Source organism: Podarcis vaucheri (assembly GCF_965113315.1).
Source record: "Podarcis vaucheri genome assembly, chromosome: 10".
Classification (NCBI taxonomy): Eukaryota; Metazoa; Chordata; class Lepidosauria; order Squamata; family Lacertidae; genus Podarcis; species Podarcis vaucheri.
In genome coordinates this window covers 11611800-11627951 of record NC_138748.1, presented here as the reverse complement: position 1 = coordinate 11627951, position 16152 = coordinate 11611800, and the positions used below count along the sequence as shown (strand labels likewise).

At 41.5% G+C, this 16152-nt stretch overlaps 1 protein-coding gene across 1 annotated transcript in view; it reads right to left on the bottom strand.

Moving 5' to 3' along the window:
* The window catches only part of TBC1D22A (TBC1 domain family member 22A), a 117747-nt gene that overhangs the window by 69880 nt on the left and 31715 nt on the right, over positions 1-16152 (bottom strand). The window contains exons 6-8 of the mRNA XM_082239707.1: positions 12890-13018; positions 11322-11384; positions 9261-9375 (exon numbers count right to left, since the gene is read on the bottom strand). Coding sequence (XP_082095833.1) covers positions 9261-9375; positions 11322-11384; positions 12890-13018 — 307 coding nt within the window. The remainder of the gene's footprint in view (positions 1-9260; positions 9376-11321; positions 11385-12889; positions 13019-16152) is intronic.

Below are 16152 nucleotides of genomic sequence, written 5' to 3'. Positions count from 1 at the left end.
AATGCTGCAAAATTTGGTTTTTAGGCTACTGGCTCTACCACAATTAAATACGAATTTATAACTATATAAGTTTGCTGATGATTTGCAGTAGAAGGCATTGATCTAAGCTAGTGAATCCACAGAGGAACTAATACAAAGTATTTACTTTACTTGAAGGATTTACATGTTGTCTTTCAAAACAAAATCCTCCCCCCTCCTAGGCAGCTTACAGTCAGTATTCATGCTAAGCAGAATTCAGTGTTTGTGGCGATCAGTGAGGCCACAATCTTCTGGCTTCAGTTGCCACTAGTAGATAGGTTGAAATTTAACACTAATACTACTACTACTAATAATAATATTTATACCCCATCCATCTGGATGGGTTTCCCCAGCCACTCTGGGCGGCTTCCAACAAAAGACTGAAAATACATTCAAACATCAGTCCTTAAAAACTTCCCTAAACAGGGCTGCCTTCAGATGTCTTCTAAAAGTCAGGTAGTTGTTTATTTCTTTGGCATCTGATGGGAGGGCGTTCAATAGGTCGGGCACCACTACCAAGAAAGCCCTCTGTCTGGTTCTCTGTAACTTCACTTCTCGCAGTGAGGGAACTGCCAGAAGGCCCTCGGCGCTGGACCTCAGTGTCCGGGCTGAACAATAGGGGTGGAGATGCTCCTTCAGGTATACTGGGCTGAGGCCGTTTAGTTTGTTTCAGCCATGGCTTGTGAAAGCTTGGAGAAGGCTGGGAAATAGTTCTTTAAAAAAAGGAATGAGAATCTTTGGACTGGGTAAATGGACTGAGATAGACAGTGTATAATGAATAGTATCCAAGCACACAGTGCAATGCCATCGTGCAAAAGCAGTAAACAAACCCACAGACATGAGTAGCAACAACCCAATTTATCATAATTTTGTTAATTGGATTTCCTGAAGAGGAGGAGATTTTGGCAGTAATAAGGAAAATGATATTGCTGGAATAAAGACACGTCTGATTTTTCATCAATGAGATGTTTCTAGCACTGATTAAGATGCTGCAGACATACAATATAAACCATCTCTAGTAGCACTGGAATGTACAATCAGCAGAATATAGGCAAATAGGTAATTTGCTAATATGATTTTGGACAATTCAGAGTTCTTCAAGACCAACTTAATTAGCAGTCCCATATTACATTGACTTAGCAGTCAGCCATTGCCCCTGAATGGAAAGAAAACACATATATATATGTGCTGCTCAAAAATGTACTGCTGGATGGGCTTTGAAAATAGGAGGAACAATGGATGATTGTGAATTGAAGAAAAGGTACTGAAAACAAAATAGCAAATAAACCTCCGATTGGTACATCCAACATGTACTGCGTATAACTGTGGTTATGTTACCGAGTTGGAAATAGCATAGCCAGGAAATACAGAAAAAATAGCAGCTTAAGCTGACAGTTGGTTCGTATTTTTTACAAAGTAGTATTTAAGCAAAGGTAAAGGTAAAGGTAAAGGGATCTCTGACCATTAGATCCAGTCGCAGACTACTCTGGGGTTGCGGTGCTCATCTCGCTTTACTGGCCGAGGGAGCCGGCGTACAGCTTCCAGGTCATGTGGCCGGCATGACTAAGCCGCTTCTGGCGAACCAGAGCAGTGCACGGAAACACTGTTTACCTTCCCGCCAGAGCGGTACCTATTTATCTACTTGCACTTTGACATGCTTTCGAACTGCTATGTGGGCAGGAGCTGGGACCGAGCAACGGGAGCGCACCCTGTCACGGGGATTCAAACCACCAACCTTCTGATCAGCAAGCTCTAGGCTCTGTGGTTGAGACCACAGCGCCACCTGCATCCCTATAATATTTAAGTACCTAGGGCTTTTAGGGTCATTTCTGATGTTATGTCGAAGACAGACGTGCCTTGCATGCTCTGGTCCATGGGGTCACGAAGAGTCGGACACTACTAAACGACAACAACAACAACAACAACAACTGATGTTATGTCAGGATAGGGAGCCTGTGGTCCTCTGGATGTTGTTGACTCCCATCAAGGCCACCAGCATGGCTAACAGTAGGGAGATGATAGGAAGATTCCCTATAGCAGGCATAAGGAAACCTGCATATTTGTGTGATGCATGTTTCCTGCAAGGGTTGGAGAATCTGTCACCCTGCAGATGTTGCTAAACTTCAGCTCTCATTATCCTTCAGCACTGGCTATACTGGCTGGAGCTGATGAAAGTTGCAAACCATCAACTTCAGGCACACAGATTCTGTAGTCGTTCCTGAAGCAATGATAATATGTCTTTATCGTGGTGGTGCTAGCTACCTTAAAGTTGTGGTTACTATCTGTTCCTCCCACACCTTGGGGAGAGGAAGTCTTGCTTCATCGTTGGTGCTGCTCTTTAGACAAGTCCCACCCTCTAAATTCCAGGCTCCAAAGAGAACAGAGGCTCATCTCTACCACCACACAACTTCAGAGATACTGTCAAGATGCAAAGTGTCCTACTGCTTTCAAGTACTTCTGAAGCCCAGCTGGCACTGACTAGAAAATATGGCAACCTAGGGAGCACATTGGTGGACTCTGGCCATTTCAAGAACAACAGCAGTGAGAAATTGTGCACAGGTATGGTTCTCCCATCACCACACAAGATTTTTAGTTGTGGTTTCAAATGTGCTATATAGTACAAGAATTTGAGGTAAAAAAAAAGATGCCATACTATAATCTTGGGGGGGGGGGGAATGCTTCCTAATATAAACTATCCATAACTTAAATCCTCTGTGCTTTACTGAGAAATATGGAGAGTAAACCTACAGGAAACTCCAAAACTAAGCTTTATTTTAACTTATGATTAGCACAGAGCACTAATTACACATATTAGGTAATAACTATGACATTTGATTGACTGCAAAAATGGAAAACAAATGTCTAGAGTTGTAGACAACCACTACAATAACCATACCAGAAAGACCTATCTAATTATCTTCCCAAACCTTGACTTCATTAAAGAAAGAAGTAGGCAACGTCAGAATCCTACAATGTGTAAAAAATTTATTTTTAGAAACTAAAGCTTTCATCAGCTCTGCCTGTATGTAGAGGTTTCCACTGCACTTTGCTTTTCAAGCCAATATGCATGGACAAGTTGTAATGGGGCTCCTCTTTGCATACAGCTGCCATGGAGCTTCACCCACGGCGCTAACAAACTAGGCACTAAAATGAAGTGAGAGCACTTGAAGAACTTCTGTTATTCACATCCACAATTCCCTTGGAGATGCTTACTAAGGCTACCACGCTCATGAAATCTATTTTAAAGATGACAAAGGAGTTACTCCAAGTGCTCTCTCACTTCTCCATTTTGACACCGGTGCAATAAACCATCCTTTAAAGACGGCAGCTATGCTAGATCCCTTTTGTCAGCATCTTTTTTATTAGCAACAATGCACTGTCCTTCCATAACCTCTCATGCATCATGCTCACAATAGGCCTATCAAACACCATTTCAATGAAAGCATGAGAAGAATACATCAAACATAAGGAGGCTGACTGATAAAGAGTGGCATTTGGAAGCAACTGCATTTGCAAAAGCCACATTGTGATATTTCAGCAAAGGTAATTATAAAGCCAGAGTTCAGATGGAACAGTTTAGTATAGTTGTGTATTCAGATCATTGAAACACAATGCATCTGCTAAGTTCGGTAAACTCTGGGTCCAGGTTTCTCTTCTGGATGACAATGGACGTGCTCCCAGTTCAAATTATCCCTCAACATTTTCATGCGGCTGATTGAACTGCCACAGAAAAAAGCTGCCTCCCCAAAAGAGCTATGTTCTGCAGCAAGCCTCCTGCATGCTATAGATCAGAGGCATTGGAAAGCAAAACATGTTGCTGCAGCTTTGGAAATGACTCCCGCTGGCAGCAGAAACCCAATTTGGACACTGCACCTTGGAGTGCATTGTTTCAGAGCATAAACCAGCTATTTTAGCTCCTTGGATTTCTGCCACCAACTCTATGGGCCGGTTCAGATGTTTTAGAAACTTTCCTCACGTGATGCAGCTCTGCCATCACCAAGGATGAGTTTGCACTGAGAATGCAATGTGTTCATGAAAGGACCGTGTCAAACGAGCTACAGCCATGGGGAAAGCATGTCACCACGACTGTGGAAAACGAAAGGAAATTCTTACTGCAAATTTCTATTCCCAGAGACTCCTGAAGGTGTAGAAAATTACACTTGTGTCCACAGAACAGGTCAAGTCACATAGTAGCTACATGAATATATCCCTACAGATAAGGCTGAGAAGCTTAAATAAACTGAAACTATGGTCACTACACATCTGGAAAGACCGACAGGACAAGCACACCAGCAAGGCTAAGCAAACAGAGCGACGCAGAAGGACACAGTGCTGAACAGCAACAACTTACCAAACTATAAATATAACCTGCACTCAGCCAAGTGCAGCCTTTTGAAGTAGCTATTACAGTGGTAGGCTGAAGTCTCATCAGTCCTCTATTGGCTTCGGCGTCTAATGGAACATTAGCAAATAGGTTAAGCCCTTTGCTAGCAGATAGGGTTGTAACAGAGAATGAGATACGAGTCTACTTTTTCTATTACTGCCCTGGGAAAATGAACATGGTTTAAAAGCATCCCATTAAGAAGCCATCCTGGTTGTTACTTGATCACTGAGACTATTAGCATAAGGACACCTACAGTAAAAGCTACTATCAGTAACAAGAGTTAATTATACCAATAGAAAAAGTACCAGCAAATATTGGAAGGTATGTAGAGTTTAGACTCTGAGACTCAAAGAGGTCCATGATTTCATAAGAATGTTAGCAATAACTAAAACAACACAAAATGAACAAGTAACAACAACAACAAAATGAAGAGCCGGAGACTGGTTGCATGCGGCGGGGAGTTGGGTTATTTGATGTTGCGAGTTTTGTGTTATATATTTCAAAATACAAAATTTAAGGGGAAATTTAAAGTTCCCCTTAACAAGCTGATTAAAACTCATTGCGTTGACTGGGAAAGGATTGGCTCTAAAGGTCTAGATGGGAGCAACAACTGCCAAGGCTCAGTTTCCTGTACCCTCAGGGAGCAGGGTCTTGCCAGAAGATGTGTTGGATTTTTAAAAATGTGGGTGCATTGCCTGCTCTATGTATGAGACTTATACACTCATTAAAGTTTAGATGCCCTGAAAGATCATCCAGTGGAACAGCGGATTTCTGGATGCTGCAAGCTAAATAATATAAAGACACAGCAAACCTAGAAAGACGTAACTGCTTTTCTCAGCAGAAAAACAATATGCTCCTTTTTTTCCTCCCCACTGCACCCATGATCATGTACCATGTATCATCATAGACTTACAGACCAAAGTTGTATCTCCTTAACAGGAATCCTTAAATTTAATACAGTACAACCCCTAGATAAAGTAGCAAGACACAACATAACACATAACATGCTACAATTAAGGATTCTCAACACTGAAAGCTAATTTATCACATCAATGAGTTTTCAAGTTGTGCTGCATCGATCTTGCTCTCAAAAATGTTAAAACCCTTTTGCGTCCAATGTCCAATAGAGTTTCCAAACCTATGAAATTTAAGTTTAGGATGGTTTATGTTGTTTAACTAGACAAAAACCTTAAACACCCAGCTTCAGAAATTTTGATGTCAAACAATTATGGAAAATTCTATAAGGGTTTAGCAGACCAGTCAACTTGACACATGAAATGGAAAGCAATCAAATGCAAATTAAATGCAAATAGTTACAAGGTCAGCTTCATAATAATCTAATGTATCAACATTGTAACTATGATAGCTTTTCTTCCTGTGAATGTCATCCAATTTTAATTCATAATTGGAATAAGTGAAAAAATGCCTATATCACTGAAACGCATCTTATGGCAAATTCTGTGCATTAGTGCCTTGCTATATCCCAATGCGCCAATGTAAATCTACTTATCTTGTCACAAGGATACTCTAATTATTATTAACAGAGTAATTGTTAACAAGTGAGCCTTCATGGGTTCTGTTCTGAAACATACACTGGAGTTGCCATTTAAATGAGAGGGAATCTGAAAGTTCATTAGAACAGGACTATGGCCTCATTTGCACGATGAGCTAAGTTTAATAAGTTATACTTCATGAAACTATATGGTTTATGAAGAACTATGGCTGCACACACCTCCCTTGTCCCTCCCCAGGTCCTAGACTTCCATGTGAATATCCTGGCTTGCTTTAAACTCCGTTCCTCATTGGTTTTGTTTGCACATCACAGTAAACCAAACTTTGGCTTATCCAGGCTACACAAACAGAGGAACTCACACCTACTTTCCTCCTCCCCAGTTCTCATTAATGCAGCAGCAAAGCCTTTGCATGTTGTCCCAAACTGGGATCCTGATTCAGGTTTCTCCTTCTTAATCGCAGTCTGTAGCAAGGTGTGTCCTACGGTTACAGTTTGTGGTTATAGGAGAAGAGGGCTTAACCACGATCCTAGGTTCAGACAATATGCCAAGTCAAACCTTGGCTTAGCTGTCATGTTGTGCTATAAGGACCAGGGAGAACCACAAGCAAGTGTGGGTTCCTCCCTGGGAGCCAGTACACTGGGATGGTCCCAGTATGCCATAGTTTGGGCTTGCCGTGACATGCAAGCCAGGCCACTGTATACAAACTGTGAAAATCTAGTTTAATGTCCATGACCAAAGCAGGATGAGATTGTGTTTTATTTCCCTGATTTGGTAACCACCATCAAGCCAAAATTCCCCTGTATGCACAATGGGGAGCTGTGGATCAGTGCAAGCTAGGATCTTTGTGATGAAGCTGGTACATGATAGGAAGGGCGAGGGACAAGCACGCACCACAGTGTCTGTCCACGGTTCAGTTCATGAAGGTTCGAATTATTGTTTGAACGAAGTCAATGTGACAATAGACTGTATGGTTCTTAGCTGAGCTTTCTCTCTCTATTTTGCTGTTCTTCTGAATGGGCTGAATGTACCTCCTTATTGCAATGTTTCAGTCATTCAAACATTAATCTCTTTTATCCCAAAGAGGCTCTTGCAGATCCTCCTAAGCTGCTATTACAATTTTTATATAAATATTTTTTAAATCAAGCTAAAGATTGGCTTTTCACAACAGTCCACTGTTTGCATACTGTTTTCTCATGACTACAGGAGAAGGCATTGCTAAAACTGTCATTATTCTGGGGATTCCCTTAACAGCATCACCTTGACATTGAAGATTTATGATGGCAACAGAATACAGATACTCCTGAGCAGATTGAGCTTGCCAACTAGGACTGCATTTTAACAGAGATCTGTAGCCCAGCAATCTCCCTCTCAAAAGCAGACTTCATGTACATCCACCCAATACTAGAGAACCAATCAAACTTCCACCCTTTTTATTTAAAGGTGCCCAGGCTCAGGTATTGCTGGTCAGGTATTGCTGGTCAGAGTTAATGTCTCCTCCCTTTACATGTACACTTGAGCTGCCAAAAAAGTGCTCAGAGCACCAGTGGTCCACAGCTGGGCAGATGTTCTAGGAGCAGGGACTATAGTTACAGTATATACACTTGTGCCTGATATACACTTTTCTACCAGTCAAACACAGCAATAAGTTTAATGCCGATGGTAGTTCAGCAACCACTTTCAGTGGCATTGTCCCCAATTACGACAAATGGCCATTAGACAGACCCTGGTCTGTTGATAGCAAATTTCAGAAAAAAACGCAGTCAATATACTTGAAATGTAAACTGATGGTAAAGTACTTAAGACAAACGTATTTACTATATTAATTAAATGGTCTATTTAACATGGAATATCAATCCTCTAATCACATCTCATTTAAACTTATTTCAATTAACAACTCTAAAGTATACCAGCACAGATCCTACTGTTCTAGGCTCATTAGGAACATTTTCATTATCTGTCAAATGAGGGAGTAAGAGGCAGAAACTGTAAACACTCTCTAGAGTAGCCCCCTACTCTACTTAATAGATTATTAGGGGAGCAAGCAACAGCAATTCTCATTAGCTGCTCAGTATGGGGGGGAAAGGACTTCCTATGAACTGAAGCACAGCAAAAGAGAATCCTTCCTGTCAAATAAGTGGACAGCCATTCAACTCTTCAAGGGTAATCTGCCCTCTATTAAAAACAAAATGAATCTAGTTTATTATATTGATGAGGCGTGCGAAGCACAACCAACTGGGAAGGGATGGAGGGAGAGAAGGGGGATGGAACATTGACCATCTTGGCTGAGTCCTGGAAGACCTGCTCCCTGCCTTGCAGGCCTTTTTCCACCTGGCGTGGGAGGGCAGGGTCCTGACTGACTCCAACTACAAAAGCTGAGGCTGCTGAACAGCCACTTGGACTGGAGTATTTGGGGGAGGGGAAGGTTGTTGCTGTTATTGATACTAATTTTAGTATCTTTATTTTATAATGTTATGATTTATTTGCCTCCTTCTGGCAACTCCTGCAACAGCAGTGGTGCCAAATATATTGCTCTGCTTTCCTTTGGACGACATCAGCGAGGCTGAGAGGAGGGTCTTGTCATCTGGACAGCCCAGGACCTCCACACACACTGCCCAGGCTTGCACCCAGTGCTGCTAACACAGCAGTTTGATTTCACCCCTGGAACACCATTGTCTCTTGAGAAAGATGGATGCCAACAGCTTTTGTTAGGTTTGGAATTATGAATTTTTCTTCATGTTTTAAGCCACCTTGAGCATGGTTTTAACTATCGAAGGGTGGCATACAAATAAAATTATGTATGTATGACCATGGCTGTAAGAATCCACACAAACTATTCTTGAAATGCTTGGCTTTCAAATATTACCTCCCCCCCCCAAAATATATACAGTGGTACCTCGGGTTACATACGCTTCAGGTTACATATGCTTCAGGTTACAGACTCCACTAACCCAGAAATAATGCTTCAGGTTAAGAATTTTGCTTCAGGATAAGAACAGAAATCGTGCTCTAGTTGGCAAGCAGCAGGAGGCCCCATTAGCTAAAGTGGTGTTTCAGGTTAAGAACCGGCCTCCGGAACGAATTAAGTTACCACTGTACATATATATATATACACACACACACGTGTGTGTGTGTGTGTGTGTGTGTGTGTGTGTACACACAGAGAGAGAGAGAGAGAGAGAGAGAGAGAGAAACAACTTCAAATAAAAGTTTAACTGACAGGCAATTCTGCATACACAAGCACATTTTTAATAACTTAACCCCTAAACCTCTACAAAGATACTATACCCTGACATTCCTAAAATTTCAGATTACAATAATATACATGTTAATGTAGCTTTTCTTACCAGTATATTCACAGGTGAAGACAACAAAAAATGGAGTAACCAGATCATTTATGCCCTGAACATATCCACTGGCTGGATGACGTATTGCCCAGATAAACAAAATTCTTTCAAAGATCTGGGGAAGAAATGTAAAGAGCTGTAAAGCAATGAACTCAGAAGGCACAAAATGTAGGCATAATGAAATGCAAGTGAGTATCAGCATATATAATCAGCAAATGTTAATTTAGTTTCTTGATTATTCAAGGAAAACATTTAAAGATTACTAGCACTATGTAAAAATTAGGCGTTTATACAAAATTTTAATTGTTGAAAATGTACCATTTTAAACAAGTAAGGTTTATTCTCCTTCCTACATTTCATAGACAAAATTCAAAGAGCTTCTTAAGATGCATTCAGGGTCCTGCACACACCCAGAAGCCTTTCAGACGAATTCTCTTTTAAAGCAGCCTCTCACACCATAACAAACATATTTTGAAACTCCTATCAGCTTCAAAAGCAGTTTGCCATTTGGAAGTGGGCCAAGAATGCTACTCGAGTCCTTTAGGACTTTGGATACCCTTTCATCTCCTCCCATGTTGTAGAAAGCTGATTTTCTACAATGGAGAGTTATGCAGAGTTCCAAAAAATACCTCTGCTCTACATATATGTCCTTAGCAACACAGATACAGTGGTGCCCCGCAAGACGAATGCCTTGCAAGACGGAAAACCCGCTAGACGAAAGGGTTTTCCGTTTTGGAGGTGCTTCGCAAAACGAATTTCCTATGGGCTTGCTTTGCAAGACGAAAATGTCTTGCGAGTTCCTGCGGGGTTTTTTCCCTCCCCCCCTTTTTCCCAAGCCGCTAAGCTGCTTATCAGCTGATCCTAAGCCGCTAAGCCGCTTAACAGCTGATCCGCTAAGCCGCTTACCAGCTGATCCGCTAAGCCGCTTATCAGCTGATCCACTAAGCCCGCTAAGCCGCTAATAGCGCTAATCCGCTAATGGGCTTGCTTCGCAAGACGAAAAAACCGCAAGACGAAGAGACTTGCGGAACGGATTCTTTTCGTCTTGCGAGGCACCACTGTATTACACTGGAGGGGGGTGCATCTAGGAAGCTATATTGTCATGATGATACAGGAGATCATAGAATAAGATCACAGAATCATTAGAAGCATCACTTCTCTTGCTGCTGTAACTCTTGCTGCTGTAAAGTCAAAGAACTGAGATCAAGTAGACTGTGACTTGCAAAAAATGAGAGCCAGTAAAAAAGGCAACTGGGAAACTTATCTCCCCAGTAGTGCCAAGATCTGGGTCTGGAAGATTAGCTTCTTGCTCAACTAACCCTGAGCCTCAGCACTATAGTACAATTGCTTTATAGCACAGCCTACTGAAGTCCGTGGCTAAGTGAGTGGGAACTGCTCATCTAACCCCAAATCTGAGTGGCACTGTGCAGAATTGGTGGTGCTGTATGGGCGAGTTCAACTAAACTGATGGATGCCTCATGGAAAATATGCCTCCCCAACTTAATTTTATTGCCCTTCCAAGACAGATAAGAGAGTTCATGGGTTGAGTGATTAATTATAATTTTAAGGGCATATTTACTCTTATCCTAATAAATGCCCCCCCAAATTATTTCCACACCAAAAGGGTCAAAGCCCCTCAAGGTTTGCAGCATCACAAATTAGGGGGGAAATTAGATGTGGGTAATGCAAGCCTTAGGAGAGTGTATCCCTCTTTCCAGTAGGCTATGAACTGTGGCTTGAGTCCACCAGTTTTCATCTTCTGCCTCATTTGCCTTCCCCTACTCGCCCCAACTGAACTTCAGTTGTCAACATTAGGGCTCCTGAAGGACAATAAGCATGCTCACCCCTTGTTGAAGACATTAAATATATATATATATCCCAGGGAATTTCCCCAAGAATGCAAAAATGGCTGTCTTGTATGGGTGTAAGATTGCTTGCCAAGAAGAAGAACTTTTCAGTATGGCATCTCCAGAGAAAGTGACATGTGTTCTCCGACAATACACAAACAAACAAATCACACAGTTGGGACAGTTGGATTTATTATCTCGCAGTATTACTTGCCTCTGTTGCTTTGGGTTGAAGAATTAAAGCTTCCGGACTCATACGAGGAATATCTATATGAATCTGAAAAAGAAATCTTTTAATTTTCAGAAACCTTCAAATGATGACTAAGTTTATAATGTTACTGTTGAACTTGCTTATTTTTTTAAAAAAGCTAGTGAAGTAACGCAGGTTTTCAATTTTCCTTATTCTTTACAGGCCTTCCCTATAAGCCCTTTAAAAAGTATTTAAAGTGCATATGCATTACACAGGACTCAGTAATTTGAGCATTTGATAGACAGTGAATTAACACATAAATGGGGGAGAATCAATGGTAATTCTGAATATGGGGAGTTCATAGGTTAACATTTCCCTTTTGTACATACTTCATATTTTTTATGCAGGAAAGTACTGCACAGGAAGAAACAAAGCTATGAAGCCACTATTTATCTAGTGGTGCTTTATCTATTTATCTAGTGGTGTTTGTTCTCACTCCCCAAGAACTGAAGAAACAGAATAACGCTTTCAATCTGCTTTCAAAACAAAACTATTAGTACAAGGAATAAAAGTTCCTGCCTGCACAAACTCCTTCAAAATGCAGACAAAGCACAACACAAATATTAAAGACATACCCACAAAGTAAATGGCAGATCAAGTCTACAGGGCAACATTTGGCTAACAGGATCAATTTTGTAATATTTTACAAGATGCGTTAGCTCTCCAGTGTCCCTTCTATTAGCCCCTCAAAAAAGGCTTCCTGAAGGTCTGGATTATCCCTTCCCTTCCATTGTTTCCATGGTTTTTAAACTATGTTCCTAGGAATCTTAGAATATCTTGGATGCCTATCAGGGATTTCACAGGGAGAGGACCAATAATGGCCAACAGACTTCCCTGAAAGACAGTTTGCTCACTACACTTTCTGAACAAGGTTCAGATGCAGGAGAATGTCAGGTGCATTCCAACATACAGACTCTGTTCAGGTGTGGCAGTGGAGAAGCCCAGCTGCCTTAGCCAGTGAGTGCTCCGTGCAAACTGACCTCTACGAAAGGCTGCACCAGTATTTTAAATGCGCAGGTTTCACACTGGCAACTGCCCAGGGGTTCCCAAAGCCAATGCGCAAAGTACCGTATTTTTCGCCCTATAGGACACACTTTTTCCCCTCTGTGGATAGCAGCCTGCTGCCCGGAGCATGGGGCGCGCTGAAGCCGCGGCTGGGGGGAGGAATATTTTTTTTTCTTTATTTCCCCCCCCCCAAAAAAAAAACTAGGTGCGTCCTATGGGCTGGTGCGTCCTATAGGGCGAAAAATACGGTATTCCATGAAGACAGAAGATTTGGAAACCAGTGCGCTAAGCATGCAAAGGCCATATCTGTATCCAATGTTAACTATAAATTGAGAAAGAAAATGATAGCCACAGAAAGGAAAAGCTGGACAGCCTGGTCCCATTGCTGTTTGTATGTCTGGAAGGATGAATGAGAAGCTCAATAAAAGCCAGGGGCGCTCTCAGAAATAATGTGATGTAATATTGAAAAAGGCATTGGAATGCATGTGAAATTTCCTTTAATTGGAGACATTTTTCAGTTCCTTCACCTGTCTGTATGTCTCCTGGTGAGTTTCTTCATTTCTTGAATCATAATATTGTTCCACAAAAGCAAAATACTCTTTCCGTTTCCTTTGTAAAGTGCCTTCTCTCCGTTCTATATTTGCAGGGAGGTAACCCTAGAAAGTGACACACATTTTAAATTGTAGAAAAATTGTTTACCAATTGTTAATTAAAAACTCTCCCTCCCTTGAAAATTGTTCTATGGCCCATTTCTGATGCAAATTAACAGTTTCACAAACCATGGCTACTTCTCTCCTCTTGCACTCATCTCACCTAACTGGGGACCTCTGACTTAAAACAAACCAGAACCTCTTCCACTTGCACAGATCTCATAGAATCATAGAATCATAGAGTTGGAAGAGACCACAAGGGCCATCGAGTCCAACCCCCTGCCAAGCAGGAAACACCATCAGAGCACTCCTGACATATGGTTGTCAAGCCTCTGCTTAAAGACCTCCAAAGTAGGAGACTCCACCACACTCCTTAGCAGCAAATTCCACTGTCGAACAGCTCTTACTGTCAGGAAGTTCTTCCTAATGTTTAGGTGGAATCTTCTTTCTTGTAGTTTGGCTCCATTGCTCCGTGTCCGCTTCTCTGGAGCAGCAGAAAACAACCTTTCTCCCTCCTCTATGTGACATCCTTTTATATATTTGAACATGGCTATCATATCACCCCTTAACCTCCTCTTCTCCAGGCTAAACATGCCCAGCTCCCTTAGCCGTTCCTCATAAGGCATCGTTTCCAGGCCTTTGACCATTTTGGTTACCCTCCTCTGGACACGTTCCAGTTTGTCCGTGTCCTTCTTGAATTGTGGTGCCCAGAACTGGACACAGTACTCCAGGTGTGGTCTGACCAGAGCAGAATACAGTGGCACTATTACTTCTCTTGATCTAGATGCTATACTCCTATTGATGCAGCCCAGAATTGCATTGGCTTTTTTAGCTGCCGCGTCACACTGTTGGCTCATGTCAAGTTTGTGGTCAACCAAGACTCCTAGATCCTTTTCACATGTACTGCTCTCAAGCCAGGTGTCACCCATCTTGTATTTGTGCCTCTCATTTTTTTTGCCCAAGTGCAATACTTTACATTTCTCCCTGTTAAAATTCATTTTGTTTGTTTTTGCCCAGTTCTCTAATCTGTCAAGGTCATTTTGAAGTGTGATCCTGTCCTCTGGGGTGTTAGCCACCCCTCCCAGTTTGGTGTCATCTGCAAATTTGATCAGGATGCCCTTGAGTCCATCATCCAAGTCGTTGATAAAGATGTTGAATAAGACCGGGCCCAAGACAGAAGATCTCTTGACCCCCAACTCTTTTGGGGGTTCACAATCCATATTTTATGAACCAGAGATGTACATTCAAAGTGGGCCTGTGCATTCAATGCAAAACACAGGTTCTCCAGTGCAATTGTAAATGGAATTTAATTCACTTTCCCCCATCCATTTTGTTCCTCTTTTAAAGAAAGCATGCGCTTCAATATAGCACTGCATTTCTCTTCCATTTATGTGGTGTATTATTCCAAGTCATTCCACTGGTTTATCGAGACCAGGGTTTCCCAAACTTGGGTCCCCAGCTGTTGTTGGACTACAACTCCCATCATCCCTAGCCAGCTGGGCCAGTGGTCAGGGATGGGAATTGGAGTCCAAAAACAGTTGGAGACCCAAGTTTAAGAAACCCTGATCTAACCCAATACAGTGGTAACCTCGGGTTACAGACGCTTCAGGTTACAGACTCCGCTAACCCACGAATAGTGCCTCGGATTAAGAACTTTGCTTCAGGATGAGAACAGAAATTGTGCTCTGGCGGTGCGGCGACAGCAGGAGGCCCCATAAGCTAAAGTGGTGCTTCAGGTTAAGAACAGTTTCAGGTTAAGAACAGACCTCCGGAAGGAATTAAGTACTTAACGCAAGGTACCACTGTATTGCCTACTCTAAGAGGTGATAGCTCCAAAAAGTTCCCAGTCTAAGATGCCTGTAAATAGTTTCTCCACTTCATATAACAAGCTACAACAGAGACCATATATAGCCTAACAAAAAGAATGTGTAACCCAAACCATAAGTAGGGAAGCTTGATCAAACTAGCTATGGCGACATATTCTTAGTCGCACTGAGGAATTATACTAGGTCATTGTGTGCATATTTGCTTCACAGCCCAAAGTGAAGTGGGTCACTTCAGACTTGGTCAGAATCAAGAAGTGGGGCTTCTCCAAAGCAAATTTAGTCTGTCCCCAACACTTTGGAGACACACAAAGAGCAGTCTTAAAAATGTATGCATCTCCTCCCGTGAAAGGAAAATGCCTGCTAGGGGGATGGGAGAGTTGGTGGGAGAGGAGCTAAAATATTGTGACCAACAGTTCTGGCTTGCAACCAGAAAATGCTTTCTCCAGTCACATCCCAATGGGAATCAACAGTATTTTTAAAAGGGAATGTATTTGTCTTTGTAGAACAGGATTTTTCCCCCTGCAGTCCTATTACTCAGTAGATTAAACATTTTGGATTTCGGACTGAGTGCTTAAAACATTTTGAAAACAAAAATGAAAGTGAGAAATAACTGTTGATGAAAAATGAAAAGCTTCAGAGCAATCAAACCATATGTTGCACACCAGAGCATTTCTGACAAAGTTTGGACAAGATTGATATATCACACCCCAGGAGACAAGATAAAAGAAACTTAATGTAAATTAAGCAAGTATTTGTGTATGCATGGCAAAGTACCAATACTATTAAGTGAAATGATTCAGGGATCTATTGAAGAACTTTTACAACCTTCAAAAGAGCAAGGCTACAGTCTATGAAGTAGGGGAAGTGTAGTGTACAAAACAATTCAACAAGTAATAAAAAGCTTTGATGCAAATCAATAAACTCATCTGGATTTAAGTAATCAAGCCTATGTGCTTGGTGTATACAATGCAGGAAGTGTTTCTGCAAAGCTATTTGTATAAAGTGTTACAGATTATGATAGTATGAGAACTCAACTAGTTTATAAACATTGCACACAAGGCTGGGAAAAGGAAGCTATCGATGTAAAAAACTGCTTATCTTAAAAGCTAAATCAAAAGATAGCCATTTCCTCAATTTACTGGATCCTCATGTTTCCTGTTCTATTAAGTCTTTCGCATAAATAAAGCCAAGGAATGGACTCATAGGAAAGTCCTGCATATGAATGTGAAGCAGTTAGCTACCACTTTTTCAAATCTTTCATCTGAAGTCAAAGAAAAAAAGATAGACTTATTATCCAGGTAAGCACTTAATGGC